General features: G+C 42.1%; 3 protein-coding genes across 3 annotated transcripts; 2 read left to right on the top strand and 1 right to left on the bottom strand.

Moving 5' to 3' along the window:
- The first annotated feature begins 3,248 nt into the window (after window positions 1-3,248).
- LOC131285502 (uncharacterized) lies at window positions 3,249-6,005 on the top strand. Its single transcript, XM_058314359.1, has 2 exons — window positions 3,249-5,640; window positions 5,983-6,005. The coding sequence occupies exons 1-2, from the start codon at window positions 3,279-3,281 to the stop codon at window positions 6,003-6,005; spliced, it is 2,385 nt and encodes a 794-aa protein (XP_058170342.1). The 5' UTR covers window positions 3,249-3,278.
- A 5,964-nt stretch (window positions 6,006-11,969) lies between these two features.
- On the bottom strand, window positions 11,970-16,234 carry LOC131287186 (vanin-like protein 2). Its single transcript, XM_058316213.1, has 5 exons — window positions 16,107-16,234; window positions 14,443-14,939; window positions 14,173-14,373; window positions 12,408-13,585; window positions 11,970-12,345 (listed from the first exon to the last, which is right to left on the bottom strand). Exons 2-5 carry the CDS (start codon window positions 14,530-14,532, stop codon window positions 12,093-12,095), a joined length of 1,722 nt encoding a protein of 573 aa, XP_058172196.1. The 5' UTR covers window positions 14,533-14,939; window positions 16,107-16,234; the 3' UTR covers window positions 11,970-12,092.
- A 4,713-nt stretch (window positions 16,235-20,947) lies between these two features.
- LOC131285500 (titin-like) lies at window positions 20,948-24,028 on the top strand. The gene is made up of 3 exons (XM_058314358.1): window positions 20,948-21,055; window positions 21,133-21,673; window positions 23,469-24,028. Exons 1-3 carry the CDS (start codon window positions 20,948-20,950, stop codon window positions 24,026-24,028), a joined length of 1,209 nt encoding a protein of 402 aa, XP_058170341.1.
- Window positions 24,029-24,201: the final 173 nt, after the last annotated feature.

The following is a 24,201-nucleotide window of genomic DNA, read 5'->3' as shown; positions in this document are numbered from 1 at the left end:
TTTCTAATGGTTGCACTTTCACAGCAGATTATGTTAGTGGTAAAAAGTGCATGATTGATAACCGTGAACATAAATCAAATCACGAAAAAGCGAGTTGCTAGTTTTCCACAAGATTGAAATCTCTACCGCTTGTGATCCAGAATCTGGATAGAAAGTCTGGAATGTCATCAGAGCAGTCAGGGAACCTATGACATAGCTTATTGCATAACCCACTGGAAACATATTCGTGCTGAAGCAGAGGAATGTGCTTCAATTTCCTACTGAATACACACATACACGCACGATACACATACGCTACACTTGGAGGTATCAGCGCAACGCGTGCGCGTTTTCTCCTTGTTAGAATAGAATCAACAGGGAGGCCTGATATTAGCAATTTTGTTTGCAGGGTGTGCAAGATCAATGACAATTTACACCAGTGGTTTGGCAACGGGAAAACGAGAGCAATGTTGAAAATTTATTAAAATCCGTCATAGCGATCCTGGTGGGGCGCATGAATTTGAATGATCCGTTGCATCGTTTAAGAGATTCAGGAATCTTTCAATGAGAGATTCATGAATCGCAATCGCAAATTCATCAACACTTTGACATCCGCACAATTCATTGTGTCGCAACGCTTTGCGACCGGCGCGTTTGCACTATTTCCTCCGTATCTGGCTGCCCTGTTTGATAATTCTTTTTCAATCTTTATTAGAATTTATTTCTTCTTCTTCTTTCGCTATGCGAGTCGGGGTATATCCTTCTACGCTAAGTCGAACGTTTGTTCCCTTACTCATAATCAGAGGCGTACCGACTCTGTCCGAACTCCTATGAAGGGGCTCGTCCTTTAGGACCGGCTATAAAAGCCATATGTCCACCCGCCGTCCACGGGAGGGATAATTCCTTCCGTTGTCAGGACACAAGAACTCGTGGTCCGCTGGATTGACTCAAACAGCACGAGATGTGCGGCAGCTAGGATTTGTCTGACCTGAGCTCCAGCTCGGCGTGACCACGCGGTCGTGCAAGCTAACCTTACTTTTCCGCTAACCCTTTCAGGAAACTTGTGCACTGCTAACCTCCGCTCTGATTCACTACCGAACTGGAACTCCAGAATTTACTTACGAACAGCAACGCGTGCTGTGAAATTTGTTTACTTTCCATTTGATATTTGTTTACAGCCAGTAGTCTGTGGTGCGTGTCAGGAGACAGCGTTGACAGCACACCAAAATGATGTGATCGGATGCAAACTGATACGAAGCCATTTCATCTATAGTGTATCCTATAGATTGATGGTGTATGGACGTCAGAGTTTTAATGTTAAAATTAAGACCAAAAAATGGGTCAAGGAACCCCTTGTTTTGTTGTTGGTCGCATGGTCCACGTCAATGACAAAATCAACAATGTTTGTGAAAGATCCATGAAAGATTCATGAAGATTCATTATAGTTTAGTTAGAATCATCAACTTTTGATGTTTCAAATCCCAAAAAGATTCATGAACCAATCGGAATGAGTCTTAGGGGAAAAACACATATGAAAGAATCTCGCCTAAAGATTCATATTCAACACTAGTATCAATGTCTAGAGAAGACAGAGAACAAAGAGAGAGGCATAGAACAATTGCTCGTTTTTACTTTTGTTGAAAATTTTTCCTTACTATTGGAATTTGTTTCTGTTTTGGCTCGATGTGCATTGACTTTTGTGGTTTAGTGTATATCTACTTTATGATAGTCATTTTTGTGCTTATAAAATACTGTGCCTGCCAGTAAAAGTCAGTCTTTTCATGGTCAGATTTAAAGTTCAGTTGTTTCAAAACGACGGATTTTTCTTCACGACAGGTCGAAAGTGAACATATAAGGTAAACAATATATTGAAGGTATTTTCTAGAACTTGTTGAACTGTTTCAAACGACGACCTGTTGGATGTCAGCGTGTATACAACACAGTATGCTACGACATTTCTCGGTGTCAGGTATCGTCAGTATGCTCTATAAATTTAAGAGGTTACTGGGTTTTTTCTTCAGTAAACCCAAAAGCGGACGACAGCAGCAATCAACATTAGCCATAGTAGTGAATTAAATCGATGTAGGCTAATACCCTTACTAGACGAGGGCTTTTATTGTCATCTTTGCCCAGAATTTTGTTGCCAAAATAGGCTTTTGACATAAAAACGGAGTCCGCTCGTGTCAACGCTGTCACCAGACACGCACCACAGACTACTGGCTGTAAACAAATATCAAATGGAAAGTAAATAAATTTCACAGCACGCGTTACTGTTCGTTCGTAAATTCTAATAAAGATTGAAAAATAATGATCAAACAGGGCGTCCAGATACGGAGGAACTAGTGCAAACGCGCCGGTCGCAAAGCGTTGCGACACAATGAATTGTGCGGATGTCAAAGTGTTAATGAAATTTAGAATGTTACAATTTATTTTACTAAATGTGAGTTTGTGGGCCCATGAGCGCCGAGGCTCACCACCTTTACGTTGTGGGTTCGAATCCCAACCGAGATCGAATCCTCCTTTACGAGAGGACTGACTATCCACGTACACATAGGGTAAACGTCTCGTAGGCCCTTAATGGGCAGGCAGACCAACAAGGTCGTTACGCCTAGAAGAAGAAGAAGAAGAAGAAGAAGAAGAGTATGTGACTTTGGTTTAGAGTATTGAAAATATTGAGACAACCCTTTTCTTAAAGTTTTCATACTTGTAGAAATATTGATACATGCGTTTTTATGCACAGTGTTTTCATTTAATTATTTTTGTATCGATTTCAGAAAATGGCTGATCGTGAAACTATAAACCGTGTTCTGCGACAAAAAGTTCACGATGAGTTGGACAGGGCTCTCGTTCTGTTGCGCAAAATTTCTGATGCGTCATTCAGAACAACGGTGGAAAAGAGTTATGATGATATTTTTCGCTGGGTTAAAGATCGTACAAAAAGGTATGAATTGAAAAGTCTTTAATATTTGAATTGAGTTTTATGATATATTTTAATATAACTTTTCCTTTTACTTAGGGTGAAAACTGATTCACTTAAACAACTCTTCATTGCAACTAACATTTTGATAGAAAAAATGAACTCTTACCTTGGTATCGTAAATGGCACCATAGCAGAAACGAGTCCAGAAAAATATGAGAAAGAATGCACACATAACCACAATATAACATCCGATCATCAAGTATACCTGGATCAACAAGTTGGAGAGAAAAACGTTTCTGCCAATACTACCGTCATTAAAGAAAGGGTTCAAGCTCAAGCATGTGCAAAAGATCAACGACTTGATGAAGAAATTCTTGAGATGGCCAGTGCTTACGATACTTCGCATGTTGGTCCACCAAAAATTATTGAATCAGTTGAAGAAAGTAGAGAACGTATAGCGTTGAAATATCCACGCAAAAAAATCGACTCAGAGCTCTTTAAGAGACCAGATGCACCACACAAACGTCCTAGTAGCCCACTTTTTCTTCGAAGGCATGAAATTCTTCCCCCTAAACAGACTGCTGCGACATATGCTGAGCATAAGAGACAAATGCATGCTAAAAGGATATGGGAATCGAGAACTGAAGTTGCTGTCGTTCCGTCACCTTTGGATCCGCGCATAGAATTTTATAAACGTACACACGATAAAACTGCTCCGAGAAATGAGGAAACACCTTTCCAACCACTAACTAAACATGGCCCGCAAAATAATGAAACTCAAAACATACAGGGCAATCAGGACAACACGAACCAAGAAAATGTTCAGTGCAATGGAAAATCTATTGTTGAAATATGCACGTCTAATGAAATATCTGAATCATTGGAACCGCCAGCAACCCTTACAACAGGCGTAGGTAATACAGTCAAAAACGTGTTTGGTAAAGTACCGGGAAAAGTAATAGGTGTTAATGGTGCTACTAAGCATACATCCACTACCGCGGCATCAAATGTTATGGTTGAGGTTCCAAGTGCAACGAGTAAAGGTAGGCAATCTCGGGAGCTGCACCTTTTATTGTCAGATGCAACAGATTTCCTAGAAAAATCGACAAGAAGAGAGCAAAGCAATAAGGCTGACCAACAGCACAAGGTAGCATCAAATGTGTTGGAAAAGTTTGGAATCACACGGGATGTTAGAGTGGTTTTAGACAAATATGACCTTGAAGGCGCCGGAACAGCATTAAGGCCTAAATTAAGGCGCCGGAATAGCATTTGCTTCGGTACACTTACTAGCTCGTCAGAATGTAATTTTGGAAACCTCGATAAACCAAGCAAATTGAGCAATAATACATCGAAAAAAAATACCATTACGCACTCAAAGGCTCTAGAAGGAGCAAAACCAGCGAGTAAAGCTGGGAAAAAAAAATCTGAAATCGTAGTGAATAATGAAGTGGTGAAACCATTGAGTGAAGGTGATAAAAAACCATCGGAAATTGTAGCTAACGATAAAAGACCGTTAAATCACGGTGCTACAACTTCAAAACAACAATGTAAGTCAGGTGCAAAACCCGGCAATTCTAAAGCTAACGGTAAGCGAAAGATACAGGCAAAACAAGATCCAGTTCCTAAAAAACAGCGCCGGGAAACGCTAAATTGCAGTGATAAGTCAGTGTTGAATGAAACTGAGAAACAATCCACAACTGTTCAGCTACCTGAATCTGTATCCATTGAAGAACCTGTACCTAGTAAATTCATGAAAAACAACAGTCCAAAAATACACTGCAACAGTAAATATATAACTAGTTGCTGCTTATGCAACTATCAAGTGGAACATCAGATTGATATGGTTAAGCACTATGTTTATGAGCACCCTGCAAGCGAAGCATTTGTTAGCCGAGTCACACCCGAATGTGCCAAAACAATCAAACAAAATCCATTCAATGTTGTTGGCAAACGAGTTGTTTCAAGACATGGCCCGAAAACCATCTCATTCAGCTGTTTTTTTTGTGAAAAACGTAATACTCTTCGAGGAAACGACTGGGTACATCACCTAGTGAGTCATACAGGGGAGTACCGTTTTCGGTGTCGAGCATGTCCAGCTATGGCACGTACGTTAGATGAGCAAGTGCAGCACGATGACATCTGCGGAGACCCTGAGATGATCGTTTGTAACGATATAACCTTCGATGAGAACCATGTGTACGGTTATATGTGCGAAATGTGCAATTTTGTGCAAATTCGTCGTTTCAATATGGATAGGCATCTCCAACGAGAACATCATACCGAAGAAACATCTTGTTTCAAATTCAGTCTCGTAAATTACGAGCTTGATTCAGAATCCCAGTCCTTCCATGGCTTAGTAAAATGTGAACCAAAAGCAGAAGAAAACTGGTTATGTAATAGTAGTATAATTGTGAAAGAAGAAAAAATACCCAATGAGGCGGAGGAGCTGGAGTCTTTAGAAAGTGTTTCCAAACAGATTGATTATCCGATTTGCATAGAAAAACAAGAATTAATTTTACCCGACGACTGTGATGATTCAAATGACAGTCAGTGTACTCTACCGATGACCTCAAATGACGAAGACAGCTGGAACATTCTTGATTTGGAAGAAAATCAAAGCTGTGATCAACAAAAACAACTAAGTGTAGTTAAAAAAGAAAATGTTGGCACCGAACAGTGTAATGTATTGAACAGTGAAGCTGAAAATGGACAAACGCTGGTTGAAAATGTCTGTGATAATGGTGATCCAAATAACCGATGGCAATTATTTACAAATTCCAACATCGCCCATAAAATTGTTCTGAAAAGGACAAATAACCAACGAAACATTGTAAAGCCTGACTTGGAGCAAGAGTGTATAAGAAGAGCTGGTACAACGGAGAGCAATGAAGGTGCACCGATAACACCTAACGTCCCGTTAATTCGTGTTCTAAAATTGCCTGGTGATAATTTATCGCGTTGACGTGGAGGCATCATTCTTACAGCAAGAATTACTGTTAACAACTAAAATACTCAGGTGCGAAATATTGCTTTGGTGAATTGCCTTCATTTTTAACAATTTGTTTACGGTTCTTTCGTTTCAGTCTACGAATCATCACCGTTGTGATCTTATGGAATATACTACCCATTGATGTACTGCCATTTTAGTTATGAAAGTGATTAGAATACAATATTATTGTTATGAATTTTAAATCACATGATTTTCACTTTTTTTTATGTGGCACGACATCCCGAAGTGGGACAAGGCCTCTCTCCGAAGAGAGTTTTCGGTGACCGAAAGACGGTATATTAAAGATCGGTGGTTAGCCGTTCGTAATACGGGTGGGTGCCACACTCGAGATTCGATCCCACACCTATGCCGTGGTGTTTCCTCGTGCTACCGCTGCGCCATGGACACTCCCTGATTTTTATTTACATGTAGTTGGATAAGGATAGAATCATGTTTTGTCAATAAGTTTGCTGCTCTCGTGCTGATGGATGAACAGAAATGACGAATGCCATAACAAAAGTAAAATTCGTAGGAAATGTTTGCTAATGGCTGAAAATATGCCTTTTGATATGGCAGACGATTAACACTTGAATCCAAACAGCGGTCATTTTGACCGCAACTCATTTTTAGATTTTAATTTCTCAAAAACGGCTGAACATTTTTACAAAACAATAAGGCTTTTCATAAAATCCAAAGCGACCATTTTGACTGCTCTTTTTAAAACGCTATAACTTTATTTTGAAGTTTTTTCAAATCCGTAAACGGATACATTTCAGTATATTTGTTGACTAGCTTTTAAGGTTTTAGGTTGTTCGATGCATCTCTTCATAATTCTGTTAGCTTGGTGTTACGCAGAAAAGGTCACATAAAGGATACATAAAAAAAATAAAGAAAAACGCCAAAAGATAGTCAACTAAAAAGTAACCGTTTGCTAATTTGTAAAATCTTCGAATATGACGTAGTTATAGCGTGTTAATGATTCCAAAGCAATGTAATCTAGGTTTTAAAAAACTATTTCGCATATCTTTAGTCAAAGGTGATCTTATTGCAGACTGATAAAACTCTTCCATTCACGTTACCTACAAAAAACAGCAGAAGTTCGGTTTTAGCTATTTAGGATATTTGCATATAGTCTCATCTCACCTTCGTGCAATCAAGCGGACATTTCAAATGTTGATTGAATGAATGATATGGCTTTAACTGAACTGAATCAAAATCTTGATAAAAGCTATTCTTCCGTTGGAAAGGTGGCGCCATTGTAGTATCAATAAGTTATTTTCTAAAATTTTCCAACAAAAGCATGTTATTTAAAATGCTAATAGTTTTTAATGAGAAAATTGAATTATCGTTATAAGAATAAAAAAATTTCATATGCTGTAATTCACCGAAACATTCGAGTTTATTCGAAAGTAAAAAAAATACCCTTTTTTGTGGCGGGTACGTATAAATACGTGGCGGCTTGACCCCAAACGTGGCAATGTATTGAGCGGAGGAAGGCAACATTCTCACGGACGAGCGAGAGGTGATCGAAAGGTGGAAGTGCTACTTAAACGGACACCAGAACGGAGCGGAACTAGGAGAGTACAGCAGCGTCGCAGACGAAATCGTGCAGCACATTAGCCAGATGGTAGATGACGATGTGCTGCCATCATCCTTGGACGAACTCACTAGCCAGTATACACCAGCTAATTGTGAAAATTTGGGAGCAGAGCTGTTGGGGCTGGTTAGCGTCAAGGATCGCTACAGCCATGCACGCTCATTGCTGATCGGCAATATTGACTTTCCCGCTTTTCTCGCAGTCATTCCTTTCTACGTCCCATCCCATAGGTTTCGTATCCCATAGGATTTAATCCTCCTATCTAACTTCCCACACACCGTCAGTTTCTCTTCTAGTCTCTTGTCCGCAGTTTCCTACTACTTATTCTATTCCACTATCTCGTACCCGTTCTTACTCTCTTCGTCCGTGTTTTCATGTCCCTCCGTTAAGTTTCAAGTGTCGGACTTTGTATATCCAGCATGGTAATAATTATACAATAAAATAATAATTATATTAATAGTACCGGAGGAATGACAGCTGGTTGTCATCCACCCAGTGTACGTGAAGGGTGACCGAATTGACTATGTCAACTTTTGCGCCATCACAGACCAGATCTTCACTCTACGGCTCCTCTACACTCCACTCCAGAAGTGCCGGGAGCACCAGAACCCGACTCACCTCCTCTTTATCGGCTTCAAGGCGGCCTACGAGACCATAGACAGGAAGGATCCGTCAGAATCTCACCGAGGTGTGTGCTAAGATGATAGACTCTCTTGCCTTCTATTGAAGAAAAAAGCGTACACCGGACTGAAACACGAGACCCCTAGGATTGGATTAATGATCACTGCGACGAAAATGAAGTACCTGCTCGTCGGTGGCTCTGACAGTGACAGAGTGAAAGGGTGTTCTTCCTGTTGGTTATATGCTTGGCTTATTTTGCCACTCCTCTTTTATTCCACGTACAGAACAGACCATAGACTAGACTAACTACACTAACACACTGCAGCCGATACCAACAGACAGACTGCGAATAATTGGGGGTCCGCGACAGCCGAGCGGTAGCGCTGGTTAGAAAAATCGGCCCATCAGCGCCGGGGCACCACCTCGACGGCGTGGGTTCGAATCCCAACCGAGACCGGACCCTCCCCTGTACGAGAGGACTGACTATCCACGTACACATAGGGTAAAAAGTCTCGTAAGCCCTTTACGGGCAGGCATGACCAAGAGGTCGTTACGCCAAGAAGAAGACTACGAATAATCCTCTCTGCATCTTCATCACAGTCTGCTAGATAACTATAGACTACTAGATTGTTGAAGTTGTAATCGATAACTCAACACTTCCGAGGGTACGATTCGCGATTTCTAAATAACGTTTCTAGTAAACAGATGACGCAAAACAGCTGCATCTTCGTGTGCTTGATTGTTCATATTCAAAGCTACTAGCTAGTGCATCGAAACACTTTTTTTCATCCGTTTCTGTTAAAATGCGATTTCCGGCGAAAAGCGCAAAAGCATTGTGCACAAATGGTGCTCCACTCCTGGCATTTTGCTTAGGCAATCAGCGGAATCGGTAGTTGTGAGTATCGGAGCCGTACGAACCACCATCCGCAAGTTTCGGGAGTAGAAAGCTCAAAACTCAAACAAAAGAAACCGAAATGGAGTGCAAAGCAGGCCGCATGCGTTAAATATCGGGCTCGGAAGCTGTGCGACTAACTGCGGTGTCGCCAATCCTCGTGATGGACGATGAGTCGTATGTAAATTTTGACTACAAAACGTCTCCGGGTATCCAATACTACACCATGCCTGAAGCAAGGATGTCGATGAAGCCGACAAATCCATATTTCTCGAAAAATTCAGAAAAAGGCGATTTTGTGGTCCGAACCGTTTGTGACAACGGAGACAATGCGGACCGATACCTATATCTGGGAGTGTTTGAATCAACGTTTGCTGCCTTGACATGATATGAAAACATGCTGGACCAGTGTTGTTTTGTGCGGATTTGGCTTCTGTTCACTATGCCAGAGACACGATCGCATGATATGAAGAACATGAGGTACAGTACGTCCCGAAAGAAATGCCCTGAAGCCAGACCGATAGAGATATTTGGTGCGCTCATCAATGCACACTTGATAAAGAATTTTAAAACTGTAGAGCACGTCGACAATTTTCAAAAAGACTGGAAGAAAGTGTCGGGACAAGTCTATGCTGAAAGTCGTCAGATCGAAAGTGCGGTCATTAGCATACAATTAAATTTTTTTATTTCTTTTCGAAAATAGTCTAGAACACAACATAAACACAATTTATCAAATAAGTTCAGTTTCTGGAACAGGTTTTATTTTTAACCTAATTTTTTAATCGTGCTTATATTTCCGGGGGCACCCTTTAGGCTTACTAGATGACGACGATAAACTTGAGGTAGTGGAGGAATTTTGCTACCTCGGTACTATCTAAACTTTGGACAACAACGTAAACTACGAAATCCGTAGGCGCGTTGTTCAGGGGAATCGTGCCTACTATTGGTTCCACAAACTCCTGAGGTCCACAAGGCGCCAACCAGGAATTTTCGTAAGATAAATGAACTGAGCGTATATGGAACTCTAACGATCGCACCGCGCCACGTTTTATCTGTTCAGGTGTATTAGCCGCGTCCATCGTTCTATCATCGACGAATGATCCACCACCATCCGATGCGCGAATCGTTTGTTGTGTGTGAGTAGAATGTGTGAAGGAGAAGGATGGACCACGAGCTAGCTGAGCTGTATGCACACATTCTGACGATGGCGATTTCGTTGCTTGGAAAATATTACGGAGATTCCAAATGCTTATGCAGCACCTCGCCTGGTTCTCACCATTGACTCGCCCGGCACGAGACTACTACGAGCCCAGGGAGCTCGATGAATGGACCAAGTGGAGCAGAACCTACGAGACATCGGATGCGACCGGAAAGCTGTAGCCATGGATCGAGTATCCTGGAGAACAATTGGTGATCAAGCCATGTCAGCACGACGTGCTCACTGGTGAGCGGGCCAGATAAGAAGAAGTAATCGGTTGCTTGCAAGGAGGGAAGGGACAACAACACGCTATCATTTCGGATCATGCGAAATGGTGCAACGGAATTGTTGATTCGGGACAGTATAAGTATGCATCAACCATTTTCGTAGCAAAATGGTATGCACTAGGGGAAATTGGGGTAAGATGCATCGGCATGTTTTAAGCTGAATAAAGCGATTTAAAAATAAATTAAGTGATTTAATGTGTTCATTACCGTACCTTGTACATCGTATATGAATTCTACGGCAGGACATTGACATCTTAAAAAGAAAAGGAGAAAAAAATTAATGGACTCTAAATAATTATATACAATTTTCGCAATAGGGGTCCGCGACAGCCGAGCGGTAGCGCCGGTTAGAAAATCGGCTCATGAGACCGGACCCTCCCCTTACGAGAGGACTATCCACGTACAACAGGGAAACAAGTCTCGTAAGCCCTTAACGGGCAGGCATGACCAAGAGGTCGTTACGCCAAGAAGAAGAAGAATTTTCACAATAGCAATAACTTAAATAAAGATTACAAAATTATTATTTTAGGAATTGCAAGTGTTAAATTTATATTTTTCAATCAATCAGGCACTTTTATAGTTTACATGCTATTTAACGAATACCGAAGAGAAAGACTTTTAATAACATTTGAAATAGAAGACAATAAACGATCGGTCCGCATGTTGGGGTAAGATGCATCACTCCAGGTGAGGCAATACGCCCTAGCATTCAAAATGTAAGCAATGGGGCATGATGTACCATCAAAACAAGAGCAAGTTAAAATTTGACACACGCAGCCTCCATAATCCACGTGATGTGAGTTTAATAGAAACTAAATTTGAATAATTTTTTGTGATGTTCAACTGTGTTTTCATATCGTAGATTTACAGGATTTTACTCAAACTGGAAGAAATAATTACTAAACACAAGTAGCGTAACCGTTGTAAAATTGCTACTCATGATTGATGAGTGGAGGTGTTTTTTCAGTGTTTCTCTTGATGACCGTGCCAAACAAGAAAACGATCGCACATCAGCATGTTTCTTTCCTTAAAATAACACAACGCTGCCTGTCAGACTGTAGGCAATATAAATATGTATGCATTGATTCATTTTGGAAGGGTACATTTTACGTAACCTGGCATAATAATTGATTGGCATTGTAAAATAAATGAAATATGAAATATGAAATAATTTTAAGACTTTTTCGACAAGGTCGCTTAAACAGTCGAAGATATACTTTGAACAGGAATGGCCGCAAAACAATGTTTGCTGCATGGGATTATTTCGTACAATTGCAACGACTCCAAATCAAATCAAGCGTTGGTTGTAAGATCGTATCGTAAATAAAATATGTACAATTACCGCGGGTCGGTTATCACAAAAATCCACTCCCGGAAAAGACGGGCACAGCACAGGCGGAACTCAGAAACGTTACGCTCTCTGTTGCTCGAAACTGTTCATTATTTGGTATATGGTTTCGATTACGTTACAGAATATACAACTACTTAACTAATGACTAAGGAATCCAATGGCACGTATTGGGATTCGCAGTCATCGATTGAAGGATGCTGCTTAGGCCGGAAATACTGAAGCGGCACGGTGACCATTCAAAGTGGGATGTGATGGTTTTCAGAAAAGTTCCTTTGGATACCAGAATGCGACCAGCATTCCGGACAGCAGGGCAATAACTGCTGGTTGTGCAGCGCCAAGTCCGGCCCCTCCGTCGTCGTCACCGTCCGATGTTGTTTCTTCTTCGCCGGGTAATTCGATCGGATTGAAGAATTCAAAGTCCTTATGGTTGAACGCGTAGATGCCGAACGTTTGCATATCGCTGACTGGCGCCGTAAGGTTCATCGTAACTTGTTGCGTGTTGGTGGTGTAGCTAAAAGCATAAAATGCGGTTTAGATTGCAGGTAGCTTCGTTTCGGTAGTGTTTTCACCTACTTGATTTCGGACGTAAACGTGTAGCGGCTGGCGTCGTACGAGTACATCGACATGTCGAGTGAGTTGGGCATCGCCAGGGTGCCATTGGCCTGGAATTGGCCTGATATCGAGATCGAGGTGAACTCCATGTAGCCCGAGTTAACCGGTAGTAGCAGGCCGCAGCTAGCGATGGTTTGATTGACACACGCAATGACCCCGCAGATCGAAACATGTGCATCAGCAAAACCCTGGAATGTACGTATACCATCGAAAACGGCCAGCCGGTAGTAGTGCGTTAGGTCACGCTCGTTGTTCACGCTCAGACTGACGGCAAAGTCACAGCAGAATAGCCCACTGCAGACGATTTGCTCGATGGTTTCCTGCTGCCAGCTCGGATTCAGCTGGATCGTTGTGAACTGCTCGAGGAAGTCGCGTCCCATGCGTACTCGGTCCAATTCCGCGCCAGGTAGCCGATGACTTCGTGCTGCGCCCGACGGCACCTCCAGCATGTCGCTCGTGCGTGAATGATAGTGTACCGTGTGGCCCGACTTTGGCACGGTGACGGTGTACAGAGCGCGGGTGGGAACACCCGTAAAATGGGTGAGCAGGGCCCCATTTCGCCCATTGAACACGCCCGTCCCGGTCGCTCCGGACAGGTCGTAGTTTGTGCCGGAGACGATCAGGTTGGCATCGTTTGCGTACGCCCAGCTTTCGAAGATTTGCGTCGACGCTAGAAACGGTGGCTCCGAGGTCCAGAAGGCCGGAAACACAAAGTCGCGCAGGCCGAGCTTGATGAGCTGGAGCGTTGGGTTGGCGAACAGAATGTCGAAGCAAGTAAACACACCGAACCGCACGCCGAAGTCCGTCTCGAATGAGACCAGCTCGGGTACATCCGTCACACTTGTGCCTGGTTCCTTGAATAGGTTGTATTTACGGTACCGCGCGATCACCGTACCGTTGCGATCGAACACAACATCCGTGTTGTAGCGGACGGTTTCGGCCTTCTGCTGGAGGTAATACTGCTCGGATAGGTTGATCACCAAGTATTTACGGGTTTCTCGTGCCAAACAGGAAAGTTCCACCAGGATCGAGCCATGTGTGTCGTCGCACGGTGCGAGGTGCTGATCTGGATCCGGCACAAATACCGTGTCGGAAAGAGAGTTGAGTGTCAGCTCCGGAAACACAATAATATCCGCAGGCTATAAAAAAGGTAACGCATATAAAAATACAAGACGATTATTGAAAAGGATTTTTTTCTATCAAAATAAACTGCATCTGATAAAAAATAATATTTAATCATAGGCAGTATTAAATTTTATCGATTGTTCTTAAGGATAACAGTCCTTATTCAACTATTCTCGTTTCCTCACACTGGAATGAATTTAATGTAACATCTTTGCATAGCCAAAAGGTTAGGAACTTGTTTAGGTTTTGCATGCTCGACGCTTCAATCTCTTTGAGAAGGCACTGATTTTTGAATTCATTTGATTTCTAACCATGTTTAAGTACATAGATTTTCTTCTCATGAAATTTTTCACTGATGCGTACGGCGGTGCAATGGCTTTAGAGGGTAGCCTGATATTAACCTGTTTTTATATGGTTTTGCATTCTACTCACACAACACACAGCGTCTTTGTTGGAAGACGCGGAGGAACTGATAAGAAATGTCTCTCAATCGTGGTCGTGTTGTTAATGTGCATCGTTTTTCTGCCCAACTGGGTATTTACACACCAACAAAGTGTGACCGTTTCTGATAAAGCGGTCTGTGGAGATTCTTGCTACTCACCTGTGCCTCCGGCGATCGCACAAGCCTCCGGTATTCTTCCAGGTGCAGGTTGGTGCGCTGCTCGATGGGCATGGTCATCGGTTCGGGATGAAACTCGACCACGGAAACGACGTAGCTCTTGCTATCCACGGTTGATCGTACGAACGGTACCGCGCGGTAAGTATGTGCTTCCTGATCGTAGTCATTTTCGTAGTCCTCGAGCTGCACACCGATAAACGAGTGTCATTCAGAAGTTAAAAGAATGTTTAGGGTATTTCACCAACTTCTTACCGAAGGGATGGAACACGTTGGGGTCAGAAATAGCAGGAAAGTTATTAGAGAGACGGTAACCACGGGACCGCTGCTGTTTAGATGACCCATCCTGCGATGGACCGGTCGGGATACGGTGTCTAGAATTAGCAGTGATGTTAGCTTGGGCAGCCGGACCACAATCGTGGCCTGTTGTGTCGAGACTGACCGCCAATCGAAGACTACGCTCGGCTCGACGGAATGTTGCGCTTGTAGGGTGGCACGGGTTCGATTCACTTCGCGGTGGAGACTTCACGTTATCATCGTAGGTTGGGCGCGCTGCGGTTCAAATCCGCTGTGCTGCCTTCCGTTGCTCTCCGATGGTCTTTTTCGGTTTCTGTACGCGCCGCTCGCCCCCGGGCAGCACTGTTCATACGACAATATGAACGCCTTGCCGTGCGTTTCTTGTGACTAGCTTTTCTGTTACTGATAGCAGCCCCGTCGCAAGGGCTGGAGGGAGTATGAATGATTGCATTTTCCTGTTAAAACGGGGGAATAGAACAATTCCATTATGTTTCTATTGAGAGGTATCTACGGAGCCATCGGCCTGTCCGTCGTGGAGTGATTTGACAATCTAAGTAGGTTGCTATGCGAACAATAATTCACGCAGTTGCAAGTAAGTGCACTACGATGAGATTGATGTTGTCATGCGTTTCCCACGCTTTATTAATTTGTTTTACACCATCATATATTTATTATTTACCGTTATTATCGGAGTAAAGAAGCTGATTTGTTCGATAGAGAAATAAACGATGCATTGTTTAGTTACAATGTTGCAATCGAGAAGATAAACGAAAAGTCGTACATTTTGTAAACACTCATTAAACTGTTAAGAAAAGACCATAGTATGGCGAACCGAGTCACATGTATTGATTTGCGATGTGAGCAATGATACACAGTACATATCAGTAAGCATAACTGTATATATGAGTGAAAGAATTAAGCATTACGTTGGGATTATAATAAGCTTGTATTATGAAATATTTATCATGCTTTCGAATGCTTGTTTGAAACTAGTACATTAGTAATAGTGTAATTATTAAAATTATTGAGTTTCGCTAGAATGTTTAAGCCTAATTGAAAAAATAGTCAAATTGACACATTAAACAACCCTTCAGCTAATTAGAAACAGCAGAAGCCAAATTTGCTGTGAGGGTACAATCCAGCAAATAATTTACACATTCGCCTATTTGTTTTCTTATCGTTTCTTCTTTGAGTTTAAGTATAAAATTAGTGAAAAATTAAATACGCTGTGCTTTGGCAAAACAACTCTAGTACAGCAACAGCAGTATTTTAAAGTTAAAGAGACAAAAGGCACTCGTCCACGTGGTTTTGTCTTCAGTCAAGCAGCATTAATTTCCGAGTGCTGAGGTTAGCCCTAGGAAGTGAATCTAGTTCACGAGGTGCTCATACACTAATTATTTAGGCCTAACCAGGAAGTGAATATCATAGTTATGGAAGATTTTTAAGGTAATTACACTATTTAGTCATTTGTCACTTAAAGTAAAAACCCACCATGAAATCATCTCAATCTTGGTTAGTTTTGCAATTATCAGTAAACGTGCTCCATTAATGGATTTCGTAACAATGGAACTATGACTAACTATTTTGAAATGAATAACAATGTACATCGTTGTACTACTCACATGTTCGATGATTCATAACTTTGAGAAGTACAGTTCGAAGAGTCGTTTATCTTTATCACTGGTATGGGTTTCTTTAGTAAAGTATCAACTTAACTGTAAGTTTTTATGTGTACTGCTTTACCATTTGAGTGTTTTCTTTGCGAATTACGGAAATAAAAATTAAAGTTATTTAAAAGGACAGTTTGGGCTGATGCCGTTGTCTAGTCCTAAATGGGGTTTCTTCAAACCAAAACACTTTTGCTCAATAGCGTAATTTGCCCAAAAACTGTTGAGGCGAACAGTTGGTAAGGTTCTTGAGCTTAAGATTTGTTTTTCTTGCTGCTTCACGTCTGCTTTCTACGAATCTAAGTGCACACACTAACACTCGACGCGGTCCGTCCCGGATTCCGATAACGCCGAACGTTGGACCCGCGAACACTGCACAAATCAGCTGACCAGCTCTAACGAAATCGTAAACTTTTGTTTGTTTCCTGCTCGGTGGCGGAGGTCTTCTCGCGCACTAGATGACAACGGTTCGTGCGCTGATCGAGCACTGCACAGCCGGTGGAAAACAACGGCCCCGGTTGGGACGGGACAACCGGCGCGACGGGAACGATGTGGTCGGCAGGGGCAAGGCGACCGTGTAGGAATGGAATGTCACCGCGATAAGCTGCCGATCCGGTTGACGGTCCATGCTTGCGCGCTACGGAACACACCAACACCACTGCGGCAGGCGCCGGAACACATTATCGAGCGCAGCTTTTGGACACATTTTCAATGGACCGAACCGCGTGTCGCGTGTGTGGGGCGATGACTAACCACGAAAAGTGCACGTCTGCTGGCGGCAGACGACGGTTAGGGCCGCGACATCCCGCGATGTTGGTGGTTGGTGTGCGCGCACCGAGCTTAACGGATGACGCCAATGATTATCGTGGTTGATGATGATGATGACGACGTCGTTGGTGAGCGTAAACTGTAACGGTGCCTATGCCGAAGCAACGTGCGCACGTTTAACCTTGCGTAATACACTTGCACCCGATCGCGACGTCAACCCGTCCGCTAACAGAAAAGTGTGGATTTTTCTAACGCTCACCTAATGCACAGGTAGTTCTGCGCCATCGGAGGTGTCGAGTGAAACTAAACCGCTCGGAAAGAACGCGCTCCGACCGTTCGCATGGCGCAGAACCGTCCCGGACTAATACAGGCGCACCGACGATCGGACGGACGATGGACGCGAAATAAGCACCGTGCACGGCACCATGAACGCATAAGCGACGAGTGTACTCGATTTCTTCTACTATCAGGCTCCACCGACAGATCGGATGCGAGTTTCGGTTTAGAGTTAGGAAAAAGTGTTTAATTCAAGCCAACCTGATAAGAATTGAACGAGGCGAATTTTTGTCACACGTTGATGCGATAATTTAAATGCAAGTTTACACATTTGTCGGAGACGCTCGTGACTGAGGTTCTTTTCCTGCTCTCTTCATCTGCACACTGGTTAGATTTGCAACGGCGTTTGAAGTTATCTCGCACACGATCGTTTGTCAAAACCGCGAACCGTTTATTTGTTTACCAATACACTTTCCTGCACGCCACTGCATCACATCCCCGTTCCTGCCGGATTGGCCCACAAACAACCCATCTCGCGCTTTAATCCGATGGCGATGGTGTTGGATTGGAAACGCAATGCCATACGCGATGTCGATCGTCGTTCGGAAGAACGATTAGCGCCGTTCGAAGTCGAACGCGCCTTACAGAAGGGCTGCTTAGCTTGGCGTAATTTGAGATGGCATACATACATTCCAACGATGTACGTCTAATGAGCGAGAGTCTAATTTTGGTCGTTGTTCATGTTGTATTGGATAATCTGGTACAAGATTGTCGTCGAAATAGCTAACTGTAGGCATTGATGCGATTTTCTGTTTTATGTAGGTTCTTGATTTGATTTTTTCAAATTAAAATTTTATTTTTAATCAAATTCTTGTAGGAGTGTACTCTATTGCACTTTATCAATATGATTTTTAAGTTTTAAATTTTTATTAAGGAAATTATACTATGTCCGCAGTGGTTTTCAAATATTTCGTAAGAGAGCGTTTCAATCTTCTTTTTTCAATTTCTTTTCTCATTCATATAGTTAAGCTCAACCGCCACCACTTGTAGCAATAAAAGTTAGAGCAAACTTATGGAGTTCGAAAATCTTATCCGTTTGGGCAGTAAACAACACTCTCGTGCCGAGCAAAGAACGTGGCCGGATGACTAATTGCTGGACGGTGCTGGTTTTATGACTGAAATTGTTTTGCTCGTTGCGTATACGCATCCGTTGTTTACTTATGCGTAAGGGTTACCAGTCGAACTGGGGATACGGATCGTTTCCGGGAGGGGTGGTGATTGGTTCTAGCTGACAGACAGAAGCCATGCACAGGTATGACGCGATGCCCGATGAGATCAATGCCGCGGTGCTACGGCGGGAATCAAACACATTTCCAACGTCACCGTTAATTCGTGAAAACTTTAGGCTAAATCGATCGAAATGAAATACCGAGCATTTGAAAGATGAAATGTTTCAAGTGTCTTCTATGTACATTTTTTGCAGGTAGTTAAATATTTAAGGTTACTCACATGATGTTTGGTGCTAGAAAGTGCTGCTGTTCCACACGTGTTTTACATAATGAATGGTCATAGTTGTCGAGACGGTTCCCTTTTATTTCTTTGCCACTTCCTCAAAGGCCGCGATCACGTGCGCCCTGCGCAAAGGCGAACAATGGTGGATGGTAATCAAAACCGATCGTTACGTCCAGTTTTGGACTGCAAGTTTAATCTATATTCTAGCAGCGGAACGCACTCTGGGCGGGATTCGTTTGTTTGTTTGTTTGTTAGTTTTGTTTGCAAGAGAATGTGCGCCTCCTCTAATGGTAGTATAATAAAAGGAACACTTGTTGTTATTTTTTCAACAGCAACGTTTAGAGCTACAAAAAAATTGAGGCAGAAATGGTTTTAGATATTTCACTCGTTGATTCTAGTTTCAACGAAAATCTCTTTGTGCCATGTAAAGATCCTACATGAAACCGATAAGGGCACAAACTAAGCCTGTAGGTCCGCACTGCGGAAGGGGGGTTTTTGCTGTGCTATACTTGAAAAAATAATCACTGTGTTGTGGCGGAATGTCCGGTCGGTAAGCAAACAACTCTTATCTTACACGGTTTCGATACGGTCAACCAGTTTGGGTCAGAAAACACGAACGAAAAAGAACGGAAAACTCAATGGTTATCAAGAATGAACCACCTTTTAAATGGACGAAAATGAAAAAAATTTTTGCATCAGTTTGAAAGGAGAAGGAGGATAAGGATCAATATATTGAATAAAAAAATGGTTTTTGTAGGTTGATTGATTAATTTGTAAAATTTTGTTTTTATTCACACCCAACAAGGATGAAGTGTTGTTTACGCATTGATTGGAATAAGGTTCTTAAAATTGAGTAATTTATATTAGTTTCGACTTGTGAATTGTCGATAAAACTATTGAGGTTTAGAAGATTTGCTCTTTTTCTTGTTATTGTAAATAAATATTGATTTACAAATATTACTTCTTCATTGATCGAAAAAATATTGTGCATTGAATATTAATTGGACATGTTTGATATCGTTCGTCGTTCAGAACGAATATGTTTCGTACGCTTCACATGTGTCATATGAATTTGGACATCATATTCCTACTCATGATTTTCATTTCTCACTATTCCACTCTCACTTATCCTTCCTACCACTTGCTTGCCTTATTTGTACTTGCGCAAAAAGAAGGAGCATTTCTAGCTTCGAAATATTGGTTTTATCTGTGCAGCCGTGGTTCGTTTCGGTTGTGGTCGCATTTGTCTTTTATTTGTTACCGGATTTTATTGGCACTCTGTCCGCCGGCTGGAAAAATCAATACAATGCCCAATTTTCACTAATCCCTATTACACGTGCTGGGTTTTTGCTCGCGTTTGACCCAGCGATATGGACGGTTCGGTTAATGCGAAGTCATCGGTTTATGGGTGACGAAGAACGTGTCAAGAATTTGAATAATATTTGCCCCAAGAACACGCTGGGATTGAAGTGTGGGTGGCGTGATTTAGGAAGCAGGTCCTTTCGGGTGAAATGGAGATTTGTGTTGTGGTTAAGTTTCGGCTTCAGGCTATGAATTCTAGTTTTATCATAATATATTCTTCATATCTTTTGGTTGCTTTGTGTTTTTCATCTGTTTGGTTTTGGGTCGATCGTGAATGTGTACGGTTCCAATGTTTACAGCTTTCCAATTTAAGTGTTTTTCTCAACTGTTTGCATTAAACCATTTCTATAAAGGGAAAACGATAAATATTATATAACGAAAATATCCAATGCTGAACGGTAAATTAATCGATTTTTTTAGCTTTTGAATGGAGTGTGAGTTTTTTTTTATTTTTGTGTGTCAAGCACAATTTCTTTGCTGGTGATATTTTCAATTCAATTGGTTATTTATCCTCGTTGCTGTAATGAAGGCGTTTTTTGGTGTTTGATTGATTGTGAGCATTGATTGTGAAGGTTCATAATCACTTCTATTGCCCATCACTGCTCTACTAAAACATCGTTACTATGACTCATATAGACGTTTCGAAAATCCTTCAAAGAGGCCACTGGAAACGATGGAAATTATCATTTCAAACTTTTCTAGCCTCAGTGTCTGATACGGAAACGACTATCGTGCACTTTAATCGTTGTAACACAACCGGTGCCCAGCTTGACCAACCGTCAAGCGAGGCTTGAGGCGTGGTGGAGAAACAATGGTAGATTTCGAATGGAATGCAATTGACGTTGGTGAAGGTGATCCTAAAAACCAAGGAAACCCCGATGACCGGGGCAACGATATATAAATACGTCCAATCATTCGATGAACATCATCAGTCAACTGTTAGCCATCTGAAGAGCATCAAGCCAAGTCGAAGCCTAAAAATGAAGGTGAGAAAATCATAGAAATATTTTGGTTTGGATTTAGCAGCTCAATAACTTCAAACTCGTTGTACTTTTTTGGCAAGGTTTTCATCGTTCTTTCGGTTCTGTTGGCCGTCGGCATGTGTTCGCCTGTTCCGTCAGACAAGTCGGAAGAGAAGAAGGAAAAACGGGGCATCGTGGAGCTGAACAATGGCTACGAGCAGTACTACGGTGGAGAGGGTCTCTACTACGGCAATGACTACGATCGCCAGGTGACGAACCATGTTACGGTTACGAAGAAGGTTGCCGTGCCGTATCCGGTGGCGGTCGAGAAGCACGTCCCAGTGGAGGTGAAGGTCCCGTATCCTGTGCATGTCGAGAAGGAGGTCCCAGTTGTGGTGGAGAAGAAGGTTCCGGTGTACATCGAGAAGAAGGTTCCGGTGCACGTCGATCGTCCGTATCCCGTGCCGGTAAAGGTCCCGGTGAAGGTTCCGGTCTACCACAAGCAGGTGGTTGAGGTGGCCAAGCCCTACCCGGTGGAGGTTGAGAAGCCCTACCCGGTGTACGTGAAGCAGCCACATTACGTTCACAAGACGGTCCCATCGACGGTGTACCACGGTTCCTACGAGCAGAAGCCACTGTGGGGTTAAAAATGCTTCCGGTGATGTTCTTTTCAACTTTTAACCTCTCTGAAAATGATTATATTCGCTTAAACGATGTATATATACAAGTGTTATACATAGTTTACAACTATGAACTTAAGTCAATCTTAACTATCATGACCAATGTTGTCGATATCATGTTTATATTTGGATCCTTTTGCTTATGCTTCAAAATACAATTTTTCTTTTAGTAAAAGATGGTTTTTCTTTTTTGTATATAAACTTATTAAATTACTCTTGTTAATATATGATCGCTCTACTGATTTTATACAAACAATATAGAGAGGGTGCTCGGGGAATAGCGTGAGGAAACACCGCACAAGAATGTTCGAATGAGAGTTCGAATCTCTTGGATTAGTGCCAAACTGCATTCATTGCACTACATCGTATGTAGTGTAGCTTCATATGAAGCTAATCATCGACATCTAATATACCACCCGCCAATAGGTGTCTAATGCGCATTTGCTGATTTTACAATATGCATCAGCGTTTGCTCTTTGTAGGCATACGATTCGACGTTTACACTAGCTGGTTATCCTTACTACTTACTTAACTATTGATTCAACCACTAGTCACACATTCCGCCCTAGAAACGTATAAATAAGAGCGAAATAAAATAAACCCCTCTGCTGCTCCTCGCAAGTCGTTGTCATAATTTAGGTACTTATTTTGTCGCGTCCGCAATCCGAAACAAGGATCCGGAATTTCGCGCTTGAGAAATCAGTTTTTATGGTTGAAAAATGCCTTTTTATGTTCAATTGTCTCAACCGGTTCCGCATTTTGATCAAAGACTGTTTTAATCACAAACAAGTGTCTGTTTTGAAAGAGGAACTAAATGTTCATTTTCCAACTTTTGAAATTAAATTGATGAATTGAGAATTTCTTAACACACATCGAATACTTCTATAAAAATATCCCACGTATTGGAATTATTTATGTCTCACGATTTTGAGACAAAAATGGTGAACTGGTGAAAGTCGTCCATGTATTGTTTGTAGACAAGACTAGGTTTAAGTTCTCTATTCCGTTAATAGAAAAGGAATTTACGATATGTTATAACTCAATTATTCTCTGTTTATAAAAAAAAATACAATTTAAAACTAAGCTTGAGACCGGGAGGTGTTGATTTTGGTTTTATAGCTTTTTGGTAAATTTTAATACTTTATCGAGCCGAATTCATCATCATCATCATCAATTCACTGTGGACATGCAATTTGTTGCTACGGATATATTTCTTCATGTCTGCTTACTGATAAGGGATCCCGGGAACTTGGCTGATCAACACGTTCCATAGTTTTTGGGCCAAGTTCTACATATCTTCTACTTATTTTTTTGCGTTATAATTATTTGTTTCCCGAAGATTACAAGTTCTGTTTCGGTGAATTTAGCTGTAAATTAAAATCGGCACTCCACAACTTTCCGGCGACTGAGGAATTTACGACATGTAATAAATTAACCGTGCTACGTTGGACAGAGTGTTAGAAACTACGCCTTGAGTCATGGAACATTGATTTTTGATACGTTCGGAATGTGGCCGCAACAGTTGCCGCTCAATGTCAAAACTAGCGTCTTGACCTATCACTTTTTGCCCTATCATGTTGCTTGACCCGTTGCGGCCGCTACTGAATGCACCGTTGCACAGATATAAAGCGGAGGCAGAGTCGACAGATCATCATTCAGTTGTGATCCTTCAAACGTATAGTACATCCAACCAGTAGGCAAACATGAAGGTAAGTCATTATTGAAGGCTAACGAGGTATCTTGAGATTTACGGATAGAAAAATCTTCTTTGCAGGCGTTCATCGTATTCTTTGTGGCCCTGGCCATTACCAGCGTAATTGCAAACGAAGAACCGAAGAAGGAGAAACGTGGACTGTATGAGCTGGGACAAGAGTCTTACGAGTCCTACGGCTACGAGACTCCACTCAACCATGGATATTACGCCAACGACCATGTTCAGAAGCAGGTGAAACAGGTCATCACGAAGAAGGTTCCAGTTCCGTACCCAGTCGAGGTCGAGAAGCACGTCCCAGTGGAGGTCAAGGTCCCGTACCCAGTTGAGGTCGAGAAGAAGGTCCCGGTGTACGTCGAGAAGAAGGTCCCAGTGTACGTCGAGAAGAAGGTCCCGGTCCATGTCGATCGCCCATACCCAGTGGAAGTGAAAGTCCCAGTCCATGTCCCAGTCTACAAGAAGGAATACGTCGAGGTCCCGAAGCCGTACGCAGTTCATGTCGATAAGCCCTACCCGGTGTACGTTAAGGAGCCCGTGTACGTCGAGAAGCAGGTCCCTGTGACGGTTCACATCAAGGAACACCACAAGAAGCCGTTCTGGGGTTAAGATGCAGTATTGACGATATACAGAACTGATGAAATAAATGATGAAAACTGAAAATAATTATTTGTTTCACACTTATATTGCTCTTGTTTTGCACTAAAATACAGTACAGTTTATACAGTCAAATTACATTCAAACCAATCAAATCAAATTGATTTGTTCTTCACGTTCTCCGG

The sequence above is a fragment of the Anopheles ziemanni genome, chromosome 3 (assembly GCF_943734765.1).
Source record: "Anopheles ziemanni chromosome 3, idAnoZiCoDA_A2_x.2, whole genome shotgun sequence".
Lineage (NCBI taxonomy): Eukaryota > Metazoa > Arthropoda > Insecta > Diptera > Culicidae > Anopheles > Anopheles ziemanni.
Note: the sequence above shows the minus strand (reverse complement) of the source record. Positions and strands in the feature narration are given on the sequence as shown.